This window comes from Muntiacus reevesi, chromosome 11 (genome assembly GCF_963930625.1).
Source record: "Muntiacus reevesi chromosome 11, mMunRee1.1, whole genome shotgun sequence".
Lineage (NCBI taxonomy): Eukaryota > Metazoa > Chordata > Mammalia > Artiodactyla > Cervidae > Muntiacus > Muntiacus reevesi.
In genome coordinates this window covers 68,399,705-68,421,550 of record NC_089259.1, presented here as the reverse complement: position 1 = coordinate 68,421,550, position 21,846 = coordinate 68,399,705, and the positions used below count along the sequence as shown (strand labels likewise).

The following is a 21,846-nucleotide window of genomic DNA, read 5'->3' as shown; positions in this document are numbered from 1 at the left end:
GTTTGCAGCCACGGGCGCTCCAGGGAGCTGTGCTGGTTGTGCCCCGCAGTCAGCCTGCCTGCCTGCCTTTATCAAAGAGCTGGTAGCTTTGACTCCCACCTGCGTGGGGCTTCTGGAAGCGTCTACCTGAGTGTCTCTTGGTCCTGCAGCCCCACACATGGCACGCTGCATCCATGTATGTCTGTGGCTGCAGCCGCACAGAGCGGTTGCCTCAAAGGTGGACCCTGGAGGCTGCTCAGTCCTGGGAGGCGGGACCTGGAGCACAAAGGGCGCTGCACTCTCAGAAGCAAGTGTTCTCAGGCTCTCCGGCCCAGTGGACCTGCAGGGCGGTCAGTCTCCAGCATCCCCACCGGCGCCTCCAGGAGCAGCAGGAGCCCCACCGCCTCCTGAGCAGCGCGACCCTGGTCTGTGTCCGCCTTGGCCGGCAAGATGCTGCCCGTGTCCCCGGAGGTGAAGACCAACCCGCTGCAGAAGGCGAACTGCTGCTCGCGCCTGTTTGTCTGGTGAGCGCCCCGTCTGAGCTGTGACAGTCCCCGCGGGCACATGCCTGACACTGCTGGCTTCTGTTGGGGACCAAGGGACAAGGAGAGGGTGTGCGCCTGGGGCCAGTGACAGTAGGGCTGGGAAGAGGACCCAGGGACCTGGTGTCCACCTTATCCAGCTGCCTCAGAACTGCTCAGCAATTCACTGTCAGTTCTGAAATAAGCTGCATCGTTCACCCCAAACAGCTTATGAAAAAACTTGCTTTATCTAATCAGTGCCCTGAACCTTTGCCATCTTCTAATAATGTCCCCACATTTTCCACGTTCCTTAGGTGAACATCTGAGTTCCAGCTGCCCTGGGCTCCCTCTCTCACCCTGTCTATGACCATGTCTTTCTTTCTCTCCCTGCTCCCCTCCCTGTGTGGTTGACTGTTTGTCCTAGTACCTAGTTGTGGTCAATTTCATGTGTGTACAAAACACAATTGTTTTTAATGAAATGAATGGGAACACCTTTCTGGAACAACTTTTGCTTTTTTCTGGGACACACAGCCAGGAGCAGAGTGTCTATTTGACCATAGCCCCTTTCCCTATTGCAAATATCTCCACTTCCTCCTTTGAGGACCAAACCCTGGGAATGGTGTCCCTGAAATCTGTGGGGTCTTATCCAGATCCCTAGCTCAGAGAAGCAGTACATGGTCTTGATGTAGATGGTCCTGCCCAGGAGTCCTATGGTCCTGAAACCACTGAAGGATCCCTGAACTGCGAGGAAACACAGATGAAAAACACTGCAGAGAGCTGAAGCTCTTAAATGAAGTCTTCATCTAATAGCTGGGACTACAGAAAGGCAGGCCTGAACCTTTGGACTTTAATCACACTTGGGTGATTACTAGATCTTTTGTTTCTCAACTCTAACCCACTCATCTTTCCCACAATTTCTGATACTTCTTTTATGGGACAGCCTAGGGAATCTCCAGGGAGATGGCAGCTCCTATGCTTGTTTTCTTGGTGGTATAGTCAGTGTATGTGGCTACATCTCTTGGCTATTTGATCGCCCTTAAGGAGAGAGGGTCCTAGAAGAAGGAATATGTGTCTGGTTACCATAAATAATAGCAAAATAGATAAATGTCTCTTTAATTTCAGGTAGGGCAAGAAACTCTCAAAGCACATTCTGTTTGTTGATTTTGAAAATGTATGTGCATAGAAATGGAAGGTGGAGACTTTTATTTTAGTTGGCACCCATTTCCAGTTTTCCTGCTAGAGAGAAAGGAACCTCTTATTTCACACCTGAAGACACTGAAGCATAGAGGTTGAGTAAGTTGCCTACTATCACACAGCTAGTAAGCAGTGGAGTGGGATCCTCTCAAGTCAGGCAGTCTGGTTCTGGAGTCTATGTTTCTTGTGTATGTAACTGCTGTGCTTGCCATGGAATTGGTTGCCTGGACTTGTGCCAGGATCCTAGCCCAGGCTGAGATCCCTTATCATGACTGGGGAGGTTCTTTCTCCACTTAGATTCCCACAACCAATGAGTAAACTGATGGTGAGACTGGTATAGCATAAGCTTTGCTCAGTGACCAAAGAATGGAAAAACAGAGACTTAGTTTGCAAATCAACCTTTCAGCCCAATTTGGGCTGAGATGCTATGTATATATGAGGGTTAAAGTAAATGGAAGGAAATCAAATTAACAGAGGGAGGAATATTCATGGCTTATGCAAGAATAGGGTGTGATTTGGACCTGAAATTAAGACAACACTCCTTTTTAGTTCTTGTATGAGCTCTTCACTTTTTTGTCATAGCCATTGTCAACTGTAATGGTCCTGGTGGGTTCATTAAGCATGCTAATATATTACAGTGAATGCATAATGATGCTCTATGTCTATTGGAGGTTAAATCTTCTGCCATTTGGGTCCTGGCTAGTTCTAATCAGTTCTTATTTTTCTCTTTCCTTTTATGATTGAGTCTGAAACTCAGATAAGAGCAACTGTTTTCCATTTGAGAAAGGGGCAGGGATATAATTCTGGGGCAACAGCCTTTCCTTTTTACTGCTCCTCTTTCCTGATAGACTCTGAAAGGGAAATGTTGGTCTTCTGAGCCGCTTCCTGCCGAGCGTGGGCATTATCATATGTTGGGTTAGAGGGGCAGAATTTTTCCTGATTCAACAAAAATGAATCTGATTGTCACCAGGCTAGAGTCCCAGTTTCTCATAGCCCTGGGTTCAGACCATCTGCAGCTTGATTACCTCAGTTCCCCAAGAGATAAAACTAATGAGACAATTGAGGGATTATGGACCAAAGAGCAGGAGAAGGAAAGTAACTGTAAGGGTTCTAAGAATGGCCATAGAAGCTCAGGGAATCTGGGGGTGCTTATTTTGAAACTGTCACAGATTTGTTCAGTCAGGCCATTCTTGTTCTAAGCATTAAACCAAGTGGCCTCTCTAAAAAAAATTTTTTTTTATTGGAGTATAGTTGATTTACAATATTGTGTTAGTTTCAGGAGTATAGCAAAGTAAATCAATTATACATATATCCACTTTTTTAAAAAGATAATTTTCTTTAAAAAAGAAAAAAGATAAAGGCTATTACAGAGTATTGAGTAGAGTTCCCTCTGTTTTACAGTAGGTTCTTATTAGTTATCTATTTTATATATGCTTCCTTTGTGGCTCAGATGATAAAGAATCTGGCTGCAATGCAGGAGACCTGGGTTAGATCCCTGGGTTGGGAAGATCCCCTGGAGAAGGAGATGGCAACCCACTCCGATAGTCTTGCCTGGAGAATCCCATGGACAGAGGAGCTTAGTGGGCAACAGTTCATGGCGTCACAAAGAGTTAGACACGAATATAATAGTTTATATATGTCAATTCCAGTATACCAATTGTCCCTTCTTCCCTTACCCCCGGTAACCTTAAGTTCATTTTCTACATCTGTAACTCTATTTCTGTTTGGTAGGTAAGTTCATTTGTACTGTTTTTAAAAAATTCCATGTATAAGTGAAACCTATGATATTTGTCTTTGTCTGCAAGCGGCTTTCTCTGGCAGTTGGGATGCACTCTCTTCTATCAGACCGCTTGTTAACATAGAAACAACAGGAAATGGTTGTGGCACAGATTCCCCCTTGATCAGCCAGCAGGTAATCAAGAGCTTTGTAGTGGTCAAGTGTCATGTGGGCTAGAGAGTCCAGTAAGATTTTGTCATTCTAAGGTTAGAACTGGTTTCTCCATTTACCCAGGCCAGTCTCTGATTTTTTTTTTTTAATGGTTATGGGATTATAAATTGTTTCTCATTCTAAGCTCATCAGGGATCTTACAAGAGAGACAACTGCTATTACAAGTCCAGCTCCCCTCCTGACTAGATGAATGACCCCCTTTGATTCACAGATTGTGCAAGTATAATTAAAATCTGAAGTAACCTTGATCTGAGTGTGAATCACGTAGAGCCCAGTGTCCCCTGGTAGAGTTTTCTTGGAGACACTTGATGGCCCATTGTGGATGGCCCTTGCTATAGGGGCCTTGAGGAATATACATCCTGCAGGGGTGCACATACTGTCTTTGGGTTTTCTTAAGTCACATTTAGGCTCATGGTGGTGCCCTTCCATCCAGGGTACTTGCTGCATGGCCAGACTGCTCCATGTTTGGTATGATCCTGTTCCCACAGCCATTAAGCTTGATAACTATCTAGAGTCGGCCATGCCTGTAGGTGGAAGGCTCATAGTGAACAGTTGGTTGAACTCCCAGAAAACAGAGATTTGACTAACAAATATGCCTTTGCAGGGGTGTGGTGGCAGTGGGCAACCTTGGTGTCCTTGGGCAGAAGCCTGGGCATGGATGAATTAAACCATAGTTTGGTGATGCTCTCAGCTCTTAATGGAGTTCCCTGAAAGTCTGGCGGGCCATACTTATTCCCCGACTTAGGGTGATGGTAACAGATCCAGCAGTCAGTAGAACTTCAGCCCTTTTGGATGTTTGAATGTTACTTTTTAAAATAAATGAATCTGCCAGGGAGTGATACCAAGGAGGACCATAAGAAGAATCAACTGTGCCTTTTAGTTGGGAAGATATTACTAATCTCGAGTTTGTCTTCAGAAGATTGGGGTCAGAAACAGGCTCACATGAGCATTCTGGCTGAAGGGAGTCTGACAGGACTGTAAGGAGTTCAGGGTCCAGAGCCTGTTAGACTCAGGGTGTTGTGTCCATAAGATAATTGCCTGTAAAAATTCCTCTGTGTTGACAGCTGATCTAAAGAGATCTTGACCTCAGGGTCGAAACTGCTTTGAATATGACTGGTGCTCAGACACTTTAGTCATATCTGACTCTTTACAACCCCATGGACTATAGCCCACCAGGCTCCCCTGTCCGTGGGATTTTCCAGGCATGAATACTGGAGTGGGTTGCTATTTCCTTGTCCAAGAGATCTTCCCAATCTAGGGATCGAACCAGCATCTCTTACATCTCCTGCATTAGTGGACAGGTTCTTTACCACTAGCGCCATGTAGGTGTCCTTGAATCTGATACAGTTCAGAAGATTTAAGTCCTCAGTAATATAGGAACATATCTGCAGCCTTACCCACAATGGCCATTCAGCTCTATTCTGCTTGCCTGAAACACCGTTACTTTATTTTCATTTCTATATATATTTTCTCCTTAATAGTTAAGGCAGATGTACAATGCATGTTCAGTAGGCCACAAACAGCCTGCTTTTAAGTTATACCCTATATAAGCCAGGATGACTTTCCTATACCTAGAATGTATGTGTGTTAAGCACAAGTCTAAATTCCCCCTGTATCTTTATATATTTAAAATGTAGACTTCTTTTATTAACAATGTCCATGAATGTAGGTTTCTAATTAGAGATGTGTAATTTTATATGTCACTCTCCTATTAATGTTTAACAGGTGGCTAAACCCCTTGTTTAAAATTGGCCACAAACGGAAATTAGAACCAGATGACATGTACTCGGTCCTTCCGGAAGATCGCTCCCAGCGCCTTGGAGAAGAGCTGCAAGGGTGAGCCCAGACAGCGGGGAGAAGGGAGGAAGAGTGAGAATTTCCACGTGTGGCTGAAGGTTTGGGGGAGGCTTTGCTTCCTCTGGGTTCTTCTGAGCCTCCTCCCCTGACACTGCACACTCACCCTCTCAGGCTGACCCCGGGCTTAGCCCACTTTGGAGGCTGGGGGAGGCTGTGTTCCCTGTGCATCTGTGAACGTGGAGGGAGCCAGCAGCCATGGCCCTGAAGGCTGTGCTCTGTCCCCAGAGGTGGGGTCCCTGGAGGAGGGTGTATGCCCTCCTGAACTGCTCATTACCTGTGAATCCAGCAAATCTAGGCAGGAACTTGTTTCCAGAATCTGGGACTTTTCACTCAAGGCCTGTTTCTCTGGTGCTTCAGAGTCTGCACCGCTCATCTTTCAGGAGCCCTGTGAGCAGTCAGCCAGCATCTGTGGGGCCCCACAGAGAGCCCTGTAGTGAAGGCCCATCTCCCACTCCGCTCTCCCCCGTTTCCCTGTGGTGGACACGCTGTTCTTCACTGCTCTGTTTCTCGTCGCAGGTACTGGGATCAGGAAGTTAAGAGAGCCCAGAAGGACGCAGAGGAGCCTTGCTTAATGAAAGCAATCGTAAAGTGTTACTGGAAATCCTATTTAATTTGGGGAATGTTTGCATTTCTTGAGGTAAAAGATTTTCATACTGTGCATTGCTTTTTGGTGTATGTATTTCAGTACTGAGGTGGACGGGATGGGTGGGGAGAGAGGCCGGTAGTCTAAGATCTGAGGATGAACCCTCACGGAAACATGATAGAGCTCAGAAGTTGTATTTATCTTTAGAATGGCAAGGACTGGACTCTAGGGGTTACTATTTTTCTTTTAACCGATTAAAGAGTGTTGTGGAAGGATGGCTTTGAAATAAAAGACATTTTGTATTATGTTAGTAAGTTCCTGGTGCTCAGTATAAACAATGGCTGATCTTTGACCAAAAGAAGATTCCAGCAGCCTCAGGCAATATGTGCCCTGTCATTTAGAGGAAGGTAATTTGGGGTTTTAGAAAAGCAGAGTAACCAGAGATCAAATTGCCAACTTCCACTGGATCATTGAAAAAGCAAGAGAGTTCAAGAAAAACATGTATTTCTGCTTTATTGACTATGCCAAAGCCTTTGACTGTGTGGGTCAAAATAAACTGTGGAAAATTCTGAAAGAGATGGGAATACCAGACCACCTGACCTGCCTCTTTAGAAACCTGTATTCAGGTCAGGAAGCAACAGTTAGAACTGGACATGGAACAACAGACTGCTTCCAAATAGGAAAAGGAGTATGTCAAAGCTGTCTATTGTCACCATGCTTATTTAACTTATATGCAGAGTACATCATGAGAAATGCTGGGCTAGAAGAAGCACAAGCTGGAATCAAGATTGCCGGGAGAAATATTAATAACCTCAGATATGCAGATGACACCACCCTTATGGCAGAAAGTAAAGAGGAACTAAAGTGCCTCTTGATAAAAGTGAAAGACAAGAGTGAAAAAGTTGGCTTAAAGCTCAACATTCAGAAAACTAAGATCATGCCATCTGGCCCCATCACTTCACGGGAAATAGATGGGGAAACAGTGGAAACAGTGTCAGACTTTATTGTTTGGGCTCCAAAATCACTGCAGATGGTGATTGCAGCCATGAAATTAAAAGATGCTTACTCCTTGGAAGGAAAGTTATGACTAACCTATGTAGCATATTAAGAAGCAGAGACGTTACTTTGCCAGCAAAGGTCTGTCTAGTCAAGGCTATGATTTTTCCAGTGGTCATGTATGGATGTGAGAGTTGGATTGTGAAGAAAGCTGAGTGCCGATGAATTGATGCTTTTAAACTGTGGTGTTGAGAAGACTCTTGAGAGTCCCTTGGACTGCAAGGAGATCCAACCAGTCCATCTTAAAGGAGGTCAGTCCTGGGTGTTCATTGGAAGGACTGATGCTGAAGCTGAAACTCCAGTACTTTGGCCACCTCATGTGAAGAGTTGACTCATTGGAGAAGACCCTGATACTTGGAGGGATTGGGGGCAGGAGGAGAAGGGGATGACAGAGGATGAGATGGCAGGATGGCATCACCGACTTGATGGACATGAGTTTGAGTAAACTCCAGGAGTTGGTGATTAACAGGGAGGCCTATCGTGCTGCAATTCATGGGGTCACAAATAGTCAGACACGACTGAGCGAGTGAACTAAACTGAACTGTATTTGGACCCCAGTCCAGAATAACGTACATTTTATGAGGCTTTTCTTATAGTTTAATAAGGTAAAAATTGTTACTTTCACCAGGTCACATCTATAAATGCTTTTCTAAGAAGATAACTATCACCTCTCCTTCACCAGGGTAGCAGAACCCAGGGCCCTGCATCTGGACTGTAGCCACCCAGAACTCCTAAGAACACACCTTTCCTCAGGCTGACCTCTTCCCCATGGGCTGGCACTGTGAGCCAAAGCCCCCGTGGGGAGGAGCTCCAGCTTCACTGTGAATTCTTTTCACCCTCATGCTGCTTTCTTTCCCTGGTTGTGGGGATGGATTCCTGGTTGAAGGGGGATCCTGGTATCCTGGCATTGGCAGAGGGTGGAGGAGGGAACATGCAGGGCAAACCAGAGGCAGAAAGCTGCGAGGTAGTGACCTCTATGACCCTGAAGATCCTGGGTGAAGACCCCCCAGAGGACAGTCCACCTGGGGACGCAGTACCATCAGCCCCCTGTTCTGGCTGAGCCTGCTGGAGGCCTGCTGCAGACCCCCCTGGGTGGCTCGTGCTCTCCGTGGTCCCTTAGTGCTGCCTTAGGGACACGGGCGGGCTGTGAGTGTGTGAGAGCAGGAGGGATGGAAGATGCAGTTGCTGTGAAAGGGGTGTTTTAGGTGGAGAAAGTGTGAGGTGTTGTCAGTTCATTGTGTTGGGGTGAGGTGGGTGGGCCAGGTAGTTTACAGGTGGGTGGCATGGCTCTTGTTTAAAGGCTGTGCTGTACTGAAGGGCACTGCGGGCAGTGGGCAGCTGGGTAGGTGAAGTCCGCCCCACACAACTGGAGATACGGAGAGTCTGTCAGCTCCCAGGGGACTGGGTGGTCTTGGGGGATGGAGTTCTCACTGATGTCAGAAGAGGATTGGCCATTTTTCCAGAGGGTGGACAGATATGTGGGGCAGAGTGCCACCTTAGAGAGGGCACTGACCACTGCAGTGCCTTGTGAAGGATATGGGGTGGGAGAGGGAGCAGGAGCCTGTCAGGCTGTCCCAGCCCTTCTTTGTCCCGTGTGCAGCTGTCCCAGTGATGGTATTTCTACGTAGTCACAGTAAGTCTCTGTATGAAATACACAGGTGGCAAGCTGGTGTGGCCTGTTTGTGCAGGATTTCCTGACCTCACACAGCAGAGCCCTCATGAATTCTGATTATCAGGAAACCCTGGGGCTTTGGTGTGTGCCTGTGACTCATGCCAGGTGCCTGGTTGGATGAGTGGTCTCCAGGTTTAATGTTTGATCATATCCTGGAGCAGGTCTTTCTCTGCTGTCCCTGGTTCTCTGGTTTCTCTTTGGTACCAGATGCTAAAGAGTCTTAAAGTCAGGTGGGTTCAAAACATAGCCCATGTGGCTTTGAACTGAGCTACTGGTTTTTCTTGCTGTCCTGGGCTGTTAGCCCCCTGAGTGGGGTCACTAAGCCTTGGATAGATCCCATTCTGAGTCCTGGGTCTTGGCTGTGGCAGCTCATGGGAGAAGCAGACATAGAGGGAGAGGTTGCAGGATCTGAGGTTCTTCCTGAGACGGAATCCTCCCCACTGTGGTGCTGGGAGTGTTGATTTCAAAGTTGTCCAGCCCCAGTAATGCTTCCTGCCGCTGATCCAAGAAGGCCAGGCCTGGGGCTGCATAAGGTGCAACTGGTAGAGCCCTGGGCCCTTTCAGGAGTTTGGTCGCTGGGTGGTCATGAAGGAGAAGTGGGGAGTAGAGGATGTAAATGTAGGGGCTCATCTGTGTAGTAGTATTACTAGCAGTACTAGTTAAATAATTGATTTTCTGAAGCAATTCCCGTGTTGGGATCAATCTTTATTGCTTGTTGTTCTTTATATTTTAGATGGTGGAAGATCTAAACTCAGCCCAGGATTTTCTAAAACATAAACATGTTTCCTTTTGATCTCCAGCCCTCTTTTAATCCCTCAGGTGCACAGAGCGCCCTGTGCATCCTCCATGATCCCAAGCAGTGTGCTCTTACCACCCACAGCACAAGCGGGGTGTCACAGGTACTCCTGGTGGCACCAGTGGGAAAAAGCAGGGTGACACCAGTCCAGAGTGAGGCTTTGAGATATGAAAACCTGGGTCCTAGGAGAAGGGCTTCCCTGATAGCTCAGCTGGTAAGGAATCTGCCTGCAATGAGGGAGACATGGGTTCCATCCTGGGGTTGGGAAGATCCCCTGGACACGGGAAAGGCTACCCACTCTAATATTCTGGCCTGGAGAATTCCATGGACCGTCCTGTGAGAACTGAGGTGTACCTCTACCTCTCAGAGAAACAAGTACCAGGCTATGGAGCACTTGCTGGTCACCTCTAATTAGAACAGAACAGCTGGAGAGTTCCCAGCATACCTGGCCCCTGTGTGCACCTCCACGGGTACTGCGGATGGGGAGGACAGATCTCTGCCTGCTCAGGGCCCTCAGGGTGGAGAGGAGGAGCCTAAAACCTCTGCCTGGGCTTGAATCACAGAGACCACCTCCCCAGGTCATCAGCGCTTCTCTCTGAGAGGTGAGGTCACCATTGCTGGTGTGTGAGTGGGGTGACCTCAGAGAGCCAGAGTGGGTTCACCCAGTCCCTTCCCCTGAGAGGGGAGGTGTGGCCGGGAGTTATGTCCTCTTCCCAGGACCCTAAGAAGTGGCCCAGCTTTGTCCGGTCACTTGGACTTGGTCTGAGGCCACTTTTGCTGGTGGTCTCTGGTCCAGGTGGAGGCCGTGGGAAACCCACGTGTATGTAAATCTTTACCTTGGAGCTCAGCTGATGGGCAGGACGTAAACAGGATCCTCTGTGTAACACAGTGGGCTTTGTGCCAGGACTCAGGCCTGGTTCCCCAGGAGCTGAGTGGGCTTTGCCTTTATTTCCCAACGCTTTCTTCCATGTGTCCCTCACTTTGCTCTACCCAAGAGGCTGAGTGGCTGCTGGTGGCAGAGATACTGTGGGCTCAGAGCAACCACTGAGGACCACACAGCAGGGGAGAGGAGGAGGGGGCACTGAGCCAAGCAGATAGGGACCTGCAGAGCAGACCTGCTGTGTGGGCCCTGCTGGTTCTTGAGAGCATAGCATTAGCCATTAGGCGTTAGTAATACCCACAGTGATGACCTTGAGTTATAAATGAGGGTTTTATACCCATCTTCTTTTCTTTTTCTAAGCATATGTAAGTTTTTAATGTAAAATAAAATGAATTTTTTAAATTGAAGTATGGTTGGCTTACAATGTTATATTAGTTTCTGGTATACATCATTAATGATTTAATATTTTATACAGTATATGATAACTTTAGTTACCAACTGTCACCAAGCAAAATTATTCCAATATTATTGAATATATTTCCTATGTTGTATATTATAATTCCATGATTTATTTATTTTTTAAAATTTTATATATTTATTTTTTGCCTCCAATCCCCTTTTACTTATTTTATAATTTGGAATTTGTACCTCTTAAGTTCCCTCACCTATTTCACTTGTTTCCTGTGCCCTCCTCAATCCATTTTCTTTATGTAATCAGGGAAGTTGGAGACTCTCTTTGAAAGATTGCATTCATAATGGTTAAAAACTTTAGCAATCTGTGTAGGAGTGAAACGTCTACAGTCTAGAAAATTTGGCTTTACACATGACTTTTCTCAAGAGTTCTTGTTCCACTGGGGTTGCCTGTGAGGAGCAGTGAGTTTTCCAAGCCTTTGTGAATCCAGTCTCTGTCATTAAGAATAGAGTAAGTCTCAAACCAGGGCTTCTCATAATAAAAGTGATGAAAAACCCTTGTTTTTATGGTGGTTTCAGAGCACTATGAGCTGTTGTAGCTCGTTTAGTTGTCCCAGGATTCCTCCGAGGGAGGCAAGACGGGTATTTTCACAGATAAAGACCCGGAGGCCCAGGAGGACACAAGATGGGCTTAGGGTCATGTGACTTACAGGTGGCTGACCTGATTTCTGGAGCTCAATGTTCTGACTCCTAGACCTGTGTTCTCTGTGTTCTATTCTCTCCTCCCACAGCATCCACAGAGGCTCAGAGCCAAGAGGAGTTGTTTTTCTAGCAACAGCTCTGGCCCCTCTGTCTACTGCTTTCTGTAGTGTTTTCTTTTTTTTTCTTTTTAATTTCCTGTAGGTTTTTAAGAACACTTCAAAAATACAAAAATAGAATAGAATGAAAGGGCTCTTTGGCAGAAAGACTGTTGTGAGTTGCTTGTGTTTTTCAGAAATAGACACAGGAGAAACTCTGAAGACAGATTAGAAGTTATTCTCCTGAGGGACATTTACACTGATAAAGGAAATCTCCATTTGTAAAGGTGTCTCCCTCTCTGTACCAGTAAAAGAAGGATGGCTCTAAATCACAGCAGAATCCTGTTGAAGGACAGTCTTCAAGAAGGATGAAATCTGCATAACACACCCAACCCTGTTGTAGTCTAAGCTGCTTTTCCTGTTAACCTCTCATAGGTGCCCCATCACCTTTCCTTCTGTCTTTAGCTGGAGATGCATTTGAGGTGGTGGCTTGGGCATCTCAGGGAGTTACTCAGCTCTTCTTGATATTTTGCATGCGTGTCAGAAATATTCATGTTAATAAACTTCTGTTTGATTTTCTCTTGTTATTCTGTCATTTATTATAGGGATCCTCAGCTAAGAACTCAGAAGGGTAAAGGGAAATAAGCCCCTATGTCTATGTCACCCTAAGTCAGCTTCAATAATTGCCATAATGAGCAGTCTTGATTCATCTGAAACTTACCCTCACTTCCCAAGATTATTTTAAAGCAGTTCCAAGACATCATATCGTTTTTATCTATAAATATTTTAGTATGTATCTTTAAAAGATGTGGAACCTCCCCCCACTAAACATGTTTAGCATAAACATTATTTTTATAGACTTCCCTGGTATCTCAGACAGTAAAGCGTCTGCCTACAATGCGTGAGACCCAGGTTCATTCCCTGGGTTGGGAAGATCTCCTGGAGAAGGAAATGGCAACCCACTCCAGTATTCTTGCCTGGAAAATCCCATGGAGGGAGGAACATGGTAGGCTACAGTCCATGGGGTTGAAAGAGTTGGACATGGCTGAGCAACTTCACTTTCACTTTATTGTTTTTATGCATAAATATTAACTTTAATATCATTGGTATCTAGCCAGTGCTCACAGTTGTCTTTTTCCCCTCTTCTGTTGGAAGGAGTGTTAAATAAGGTACTTTTGGCTGACACAGGTTATACAGATTGCTTTTCTGTTCCCCTCCACCCCATGCCTCTAGGCTGTTTATCCTGTAGAGATTCCCACAGCCTGGATTTGGCTGATCACATCTCCACCTGTGTCAATTAACATGTTCCTCTGGCACCGTAGGTTGGTGTTTAGGTCTAGAAGTTTAATGTAGCTTATTTGAATTTTCTTCACCCCTTTTTTCTATGTAAGAGGTAGGATTGTATATCTCCCTTATAAGCTACATCACATCTTGTGTGATGTGTGTGTGTGTGTGTGTGTGTGTGTGTGTGTGTGTGTGTGTGTGTGTGTGATGTTGGAGCTATTCATGATCCTTGCTCAAGGTCCATTAATTTATTAAGGATTGCAAAGTGGGGATGTTCTAAGCTCTTTGTTAATGCTGAGCTATAGTTTTTATAGGGAGAGTAGAGGAAAATATTTTTTTCAGTTTTTAAAACCTGTTTTCAAAATGGGGAATTGACCCTCCTCTAGTGAAGAGAGGGGCTAGTGAGTTTTCATGGTTGTTTGTTTGGTTTGGTTTTGTGAATGTCAGTTTGAGGTTATGGATTTAAGCATTTCTGATCTGCTTCAGTCCATTTTATTTGTTATGCTTGTGTCAACCTTTGGCCATCTTTGGGCAGTGGGGGTCTATTCATGTTGGGTCCTAAGTTTTTTGCACATACTCTACAAGTCTTGGCTAGTTTTTTTTTTTTAATGTCTTTTTTTGTTTGTTTTGTTTTTTGGTTTCTGGTGGGACAGGATGTTTCTAGTACATTTTGTACAGATTTGCTTAGCCCTGGAATCATCCATTTCTCCAAGCAGCCCTGTCTTCTTTTAGTGTGAAATGGTATTTAAAGACTATAGTCTGGATGCTAAAGGGGCTTATGGCTCTTGTTTATTGTTCCTTGGCTTTTTTCAATTAGACCAAGTTAGAATACATTTTTAAGGTAAACAAATATGTTTATATGGGTGTTTCCAGTCCAAATCAAATGCAGGACACTAGTTTTTTACTTCATCTTATTGTGCTTACATCTGTATCTCTTTTCTCCCATCATCTATTCTCTTTGTCCCATGTCTAAGCCCCATTCTCAATGATATCAACATAATTGTTCATTTGTTTTACCTTATAATGTGACTTCTGAAAACATAATAAGATTTATCTTTTAGCAGTTCATACTGTCTTCACGTGGGTGTATCATGCAGAGAATGTGTTTTCAAATTGTTTTGTTTAAAACCACTTTTGATAGTTCTTTTTGTATGGCTCTTTGAACCAACAGGATGGGTAGATATTTAGGTACTTTTATTTAAATTTACTCTGAAATTTTAGGAATTGCTTTTTTAAAAATTACTTCTTTTATAATTATAATTCTGTATAATGTTTTCATGGTTCCAAAATCAAGACAAGGCTACTTTTAAAGAAGGCTGATATCCTTGTTAGCTCTATTCTAATTCTTCTTTTCCTTTTAAAGATAACTTTCCAGGCTAATTTTGACTAATATTTTTATTAATGTTTTTTAAATATAGTTTTTTTTTTAACAGTGTCAGACTTTTTTTTTCAGTTCTCTCATTTATTTATTTATTTATTTTTCCATTGGATTTTTTTTCCATTTATTTTTATTAGTTGGAGGCTAATTACAATATTGTAGTGGTTTTTGTCATACATTGACATGAATCAGCCATGGATTTATATGTATTCCCCATCCCGATCCTCCCTCCCACCTCCCTCTCCACCCGATCCCTCTGGGTCTTCCCCTTGCACCAGGCTGAGCACTTGTCTCGTGCATCCAACCTGGGCTGATGATCTGTTTCACCCTAGATAATATACATGTTTCGATGCTGTTCTCTTGAAACATCCCACCCTCGCGTTCTCCCACAGAGTCCAAAAGTTTGCTCTGTACATCTGTGTCTCTTTTACTGTTTTGCATATAGGGTTATCGTTACCATCCTTCTAAATTCCATATATATATATGTTAGTATACTGTATTGGTCTTTATCTTTCTGGCTTACTTAACTCAGTATAATGGGCTCCAGTTTCATCCATCTCAAATGACTCAAATGAATTCTTTTTAATGGCTGAGTAATATTCCATGGTGTAAATATACCACAGCTTCCTTATCCATTCATCTGCTGATGGGTATCTAGGTTACTTCCATGTCCTGGCTATTATAAACAGTGCTGCGATGAACATTGGAGTGCACGTGTCTCTTTCAGATCTGGTTTCCTTGGTGTATATGCCCAGCAGTGGGATTGTTGGGTCATATGGCAGTTCTATTTCCAGTTTTTTTAAGAAATCTCCACACTGTTCTCCATAGCGGCTGTACTAGTTTGCATTCCCACCAACAGTGTAAGAGGGTTCCCTTTTCTCCACACCCTCTCCAGCATTTATTGCTTGTAGACTTTTGGATAGCAGCCATCCTGACTGGCATGTAATGGTACCTCATTGTGGTTTTGATTTGCATTTCTCTGATAATGAGTGATGTTGAGCATCTTTTCATGTGTTTGTTAGCCATCTGTATGTCTTCTTTGGAGGAATGTCTGTTTAGTTCTTGGGCCCATTTTTTGATTGGGTCATTTATTTTTCTGGAATTGAGCTTCAGGAGTTGCTTGTATATTTTTGAGATTAATCCTTTGTCTGTTTCTTCACTTGCTATTATTTTCTCCCAATCTGAGGGCTGTCTTTTCACCTTGCGTATAGTTTCCTTTGTTGTGCAAAAGTTTTTAAGTTTCATTAGGTCCCATTTGTTTATTTTTGCTTTTATTTCCAATATTCTGGGAGGTGGGTCATAAAGGATCCTGCTGTGGTTTATGTCAGAGAGTGTTTTGCCTATGTTCTCCTCTAGGAGTTTTATAGTTTCTGGTCTTACATTTAGATCTTTAATCCATTTTGAGTTTATTTTTGTGTATGGTGTTAGAAAGTGTTCTAGTTTCATTCTTTTACAAGTGGTTGACCAGTTTTCCCAGCACCACTTGTTAAAGAGGTTGTCTTTTTTCCATTGTATATTCTTGCCTCCTTTGTTGAAGATAAGGTGTCCATAGGTCCATGGATTTATCTCTGGACTTTCTATTTTGTTCCATTGATCTATATTTCTGTCTTTGTGCAAGTACCATACTGTCTTGATGACTGTTGCTTTGTAGTAGAGTCTGAAGTCAGGCAGGTTGATTCCTCCAGTTCCATTCTTCTTTCTCAAGATTACTTTGGCTATTCGAGGTTTTTTGTATTTCCATACAAATTGTGAAATTATTTGTTCTAGTTCTGTGAAAAATACTGTTGGTAGCTTGATAGGGATTGCATTGAATGTATAGATTGCTTTGGGTAGTATAGTCATTTTGACAATATTGCTTCTTCCAATCCATGAACACGGTATATTTCTCCATTTGTGTCCTCTTTGATTTCTTTCATCAGTGTTTTATAGTTTTCTATGTATAGATCTTTTGTTTCTTTAGGTAGATACATTCCTAAGTATTTTATTCTTTTTGTTGCAATGGTGAATGGTATTGTTTCCTTAATTTCTCTTTCTGTTTTCTCATTGTTAGTGTATAGGAATGCAAGGGATTTCTGTGTGTTAATTTTATATCCTGCAGCTTTATTATAGTCATTGATTAGCTCTAGTAATTTTCTGGTAGAGTCTTTAGGGTTTTTTATGTAGAGGATCATGTCATCTGCAAACAGCAAAAGTTTCACTTCTTCTTTTCCTATCTGGATTCCTTTTACTTCTTTTTCTGCTCTGATTGCTGTGGCCAAAACTTCCAAAACTCTGTTGAATGGTAGTGGTGAGATGGGCACCCTTGTCTTGTTTCTGATTAGGGGAAATGCTTTTAATTTTTCACCATTGAGGGTAATGCTTTCTGTGGGTTTGTCATGCATAGCTTTAATTATGTTGAGGTATGTTCCTTCTATTCCTGCTTTCTGGAGAGTTTTAATCATAAATGGATGTTGAATTTTCTCAAAGGTTTTTTCTGCATCTATTGAGATAATCATATGGTTTTTATCTTTCAATTTGTTAATGTGGTGTATTACACTGATTGATTTGTGGATATTAAAGAATCCTTGCATCCCTGGGATAAAGCCCACTTGGTCATGATATGATTTTTTTAATATGATGTTGGATTCTGTTTTCTAGAATTTTGTTAAGGATTTTTGCATCTATATTTCATCAATGATATTGGCCTGTAGTTTTCTTTTTTTGTGGCATCTTTGTCTGGTTTTGGAATTAGGGTGATGGTGGCCTCATAGAATGAGTTTGGAAGCTTACCTTCTTCTGCAATTTTCTGGAAGAGTTTGAGTAAGATAGGTGTTAGCTCTTCTCTAAATTTTTGGTAGAATTCAGCTGTGAAGCCATCTGGTCCTGGGCTTTTGTTTGCTGGAAGATTTCTGGTTACAGTTTCGATTTCCTTGTTTGTGATGGGTCTGTTAAGATCTTCTATTTCTTTCTGGTTCACTTTTGGAAAGTTACACTTTTCTAAGAATTTGTCCATTTCTTCCAAATTGTCCATTTTATTGGCATAGAGCTGCTGGTAGTAGTCTGTTATGATCCTTTGTATTTCCGTGTTGTCTGTTGTGATCTCTCCATTTTCATGTCTAATTTTGTTGCTTTGGTTCTTCTCCCTTTATTTCTTATTGGGTCTTGCTAACGATTTGTCAATTTTGTTTATTTTTTCAAAAAAACAGCTTTTAGCTTTGTTGATTTTTGCTATGCTCTCTTTAGTCTCTTTTGCATTTATTTCTGCCCTCATTTTTAAGATTTCTTTCCTTCTACTAACCCTGGGGTTCAAGATTTCCTGGTTAGGGAAGCTTGCATCGGTGTTCTTGTGCGTGAAACTGGATTTCTTCTCTCTGGAGTGCAATGGAGTGTCCAGGAATGAGTTTTGAGTTGGGTCTATGTGTTAGGTGTGACTTTGGGCAGACTGTGTGTTGATGCTCAGGGCTATGTTCCTGTGTTGCTGGAGAATTTGCATGGTATGTCTTGCTCTGGAACTTATTGGCTCTTGGGTGGTGGTTGGTTTCAGTGTAGGTATGGAGGCTTTTGGATGGTCTCTTATTACTTAATGTTCCCTGTAGTCAGGAGTTTTCTGGTGTTCTCAGGTTTTGGGCTTAAGTCTCCTGCCTCTGGATTTCAGTCTTATTATTCCAGTAGTCTCAAGACTTCTTCAACTATACAGCACTGAGAATAAAACTTCTAGGTTAATGGTGAAAAGATTCTCCACTGTGAGGGACACCCAGAGAGGTTCACAGAATTACATGGAGAAGAGGAGAGGGAGGAGGGAGATAGAGATGAGCAGGAGGAAAAGGGGGGACTCAAGAAGAGAGAGATCTACACAGTTCTCTGTTCCCAAAGTGTTCTCCATAGCCTAGACACCCACAGAGATTCACAGAATTGAATTGTGAAGAGAAGGGGGAGGGAGGAAATAGAGGTGTTCTGAGGTAGAAAACAGAGAGTCAAGATTGGGAGAGAATAATCAACACACTCCTGAGTAAAAATGGGTACTGAATATTGGATTCTTAAATGCCCAAAATTGATATCAAATACTGATAAACAAAGATTAAAAATCCAGAGTAGAGTTATACTCTTAAAAATACAATGTTAAAAACAAAAACACAAAAAATTTTAGAAATATATATGAAGTTTGGTTTAAAAATAAGGCTTCTCCTTTTTTTTCTCTCCAAGGTTATAGTGAAATGAAAATGAAGATGAAGGAGTAATAGAGGACCTTAAAAGAAAATGAAAGAAAAAAATAAAACAAGAAAGAAAAAAAAATTTTTTTCCTAATTAAATAAAATAGTAAAATATATATGAAAATGAAAATGAAAGTTAAGGAGTAATGGAGGAGTAATAGGGAATTTTAAAGGAAAATAAAAGAGAAAAAAGAAAAGAAGAAAAAACATTTTTTTAATAAAAAAAAAATAAAAATACATCTAGGAATTTCTCTGGAGCTGTTGCGGTCAGTGTGGGTTCAGTTCAGTTTCAGATAGCTCTTCGTTCCAGCTTACACTTCTCGATATCTATAGGCCCCTTCTCGTGTAGTCAGTGTTACCTACACGGATTTTAATCTGTTTCACTGGTCACTTCTGAAGTAGTTCCCTTTGTTTATTTGGCTTCTGTTTGCCAGTCTCTTCTGTGTCTAATTTCTGCCCTGACACAGGCGGGTGGAGGTGGTCTCTTGTTTAGGTTTTCTTGTCCAGTCATGCTGCAGGGAGGGAGGGGCGCCGCAGACAAATATCACTGGCGTGTGTGGGGAGCATTCACAGTGTTCTGGCCACACTGGGTTTACCCCCGCTCAGGGGTGTGTGCTTTTCCCATCTACACTGCTCAGGCTCCCGGCTGCTCTATATGGAGCGGGCCCTGTGTTGCGTGTGGTTCCAGTTTTTGGGTATTCCACAAAAGTGCGGACTCAGTTGGGCCTACATTTTGTGCCTTCCCTGCCCGAGCAGCTCAGGCAGCCAGGAGCTTGACAGGTGCACTCTCCAGGGTGCAGTGCGCCTTAGCCCCTCCGCGGTTCCAGCCTCAGTTTCCACGCGAGTCAGTTGGGTGCATGCGCCTTGTGTCTCTTCTGGGGAGCTGGCCTCTAGCTGCGACCCTCCTGGTGGATGTTGACCATCCAGAATCTCAGAAAGTCTTTGGTTAGAAACTGGAGGCCTGTTTGCAGTTTGGTAGGGGGTGCTGTCTCTGGGGCCGAGGTTGCCCCTTTCCCCTCCCCCCTGCCTCCTGCCTCTGGCTGGGGATGGGCTGGTCTGCCTCCGGCTAGCTCTTCTCTGGAATTGCTCAGTTCCTTTGTTCTGTGGACGGCTGGCAGTGTGTTTGGGCAGGTTAATTTTCTCTCTCTCTCTCTTACTATCCCACAGTTTAACTTGCTATCTCACATTAGCTCCCTCCAGTTGCCCTCAGGGCCGGTCCTTACCCTAAGCAATGCCGCCCGCCTCCATTCCTCCCCCACTTGCTGGTGGCGGATGTGGGCGTCTGGGGTACTTTTCTGCTGGGAGTTGCTTTGAGGCATGTAATCTGTGGGTTTTAGTTATTTTTCCTCCCAGTTTTGTTGCCCTCCGAGATTTGAAAACTTCCCCCAGGCCCGCCAGTGAGAGGATTTCCTGGTGTTTCGAAACTTTCTCTATTACGACTCCCTTCCCGGGATGGGTCTCCCTCCCTAGCTCTTTTGTCTCTCTTTTTATCTTTTATGTTTTGTCCTACCTCCTTTCGAAGATGATGGACTGCTTTTCTGGGTGCCTGATGTCTTCTGCTAGTGGTCAGAAGTTGTTCTGTGAAGTTTTTTCAATGTTCAAATGTTCTTTCAATGAATTTGTAGGGGAGAAAGTGGTCTCCTCATCCTATTCCTCCGCCATCTTAGCTCCTCTCCCTTAAATATAGTTTTATCTGAAATTTTAGTTTTCCTACTGTGCAGAATGAAAATTTTCAATTTGAATACTGTAATCACTGGACGCGGGTTTATAAGAATTTTTCTGGAAGCATGAAATGTGTCATGGGAATCTTGTTAAAACTCTTCGTGCTCATTATAACTCCTTCATAGCAGGTCTGTAGCCAATCCAGGCTCAAATGACAAGACAGTGCAAGAGTGAAAGCTAGCAGATGCTTACATGCAGTTAGTTTTGGCATCCAGAATTTTCCAGGGAGAGGAATCTTCAGGCTCCACCCTAATCAGTTGAACCTAAACCAGTTTCTGGAGGCTGGACCTCAGGCATCAGAGTGCCCTTATCCCCAACCAGGTGATGCTAAGGTGCAGTCAGGATGAAAACCACTGTGTAAAAGATGAGTGAAGGCTAGGATATCTAGAATGCTGGTGGTTATGATTTCCCAGATTCACTGCTTTTTCTCCTTATCTCTGGATTTTTCTCAACTATTCTTTAGAACTCCCCCAGTTCTAAAGATTAACTGCCTGTTCAATTTTTTCCTACAAGCTCACTCTTTTCTGCTTGTATGTTTCACTCAAGTGTTCTTCTTTGTTGGCTTACTTCTATTTTTGTTTTTATTTCCATGAATGAGATATGGGGAAATTGGGTGAGAAATGTTTCAAGTACCTTAACTTGGAGGAGGAATTCTATCCACTGCAGAAGTTCTAGTTTCTAACTGAACCCTGCAAGAAGTTATCCTAATAAGCAAAAGGTGGGACCCAATATCAGGTGCTTTTAGGAGGCTGAATACCAAGGACTCTATCAAGAAATGGCTACCATGATGAGCTTCCCTGGCAGTCTGGTGGTTAAGACTCCATTCCCCCAATGCAGATGTGAGGGTTTTTGATCCCTGGACTGGAAACTAAGATTCTGCATGCCACAGGGTGTGGCCTAAATAAAAAGTCTGCCTCAGAGACTCAGGCTGTCAGATAATTCTGAATAATGGATGTTGTGGTATTAAATTCAGCTCTTTTAAATATCCTTTATGATTTCAAGAGTTGTGAATAATTCTTGTGAAAGAATAACTATATTCTGAGTTGGTTTGTGGAAAGAATATACATGTGGTCATAGATTGATGTCTGAGAGGAAAGGTTTAAGGGACAGTGTTTGACCTTGTTCCTGCCTATCAAGAAAGTTTTAATTAGGTTAGCTTTATGATTGATAATGCATATTTTCTCAGTTATTTTATTTCTTTTTTTAATTTCTTTTTAGTTTATGTGAATTGGAAATGTACAGATGAGAGAATTCCTTGGTGGTGTCTGCCCACACCAGTGTACATGTGGTAGGGGCAGCTCCCAGGAATGGCTGCCACCAGTTTCTGTGTCCCCAGGGTGAGTCAGAGCCACTCCTTGCCTCTCTGAGACTCTCCAAGGCAAGCAGAGTCTTCTGAAATTCAGTCTTTCCTTGGGATTCACACCACTGTTTCATTTGGAGTTAATACTTGGACTAGAGCATTGAGCATATGCAGGAGCTAATCTTCTGGTAGCTGGACAAACTTTTGCCTGGTTTGTCTCAGGCAGTTTTACCAAATGTCGGAAATGGAAACACTCACAGATTACAAATGCTGCTGCC

The 21,846-nt window shown here is 43.4% G+C and overlaps 1 protein-coding gene across 1 annotated transcript in view; it reads left to right on the top strand.

Annotated features, from left to right (window-relative positions):
* The first annotated feature begins 429 nt into the window (after window positions 1-429).
* LOC136144516 (ATP-binding cassette sub-family C member 4-like) overlaps window positions 430-21,846 on the top strand; it is a 74,948-nt gene continuing 53,531 nt past the window's right edge. The window contains exons 1-3 of the mRNA XM_065902423.1: window positions 430-503; window positions 5,368-5,478; window positions 6,016-6,136. Of these exons, the coding sequence (XP_065758495.1) occupies window positions 430-503; window positions 5,368-5,478; window positions 6,016-6,136 (306 nt within the window). The remainder of the gene's footprint in view (window positions 504-5,367; window positions 5,479-6,015; window positions 6,137-21,846) is intronic.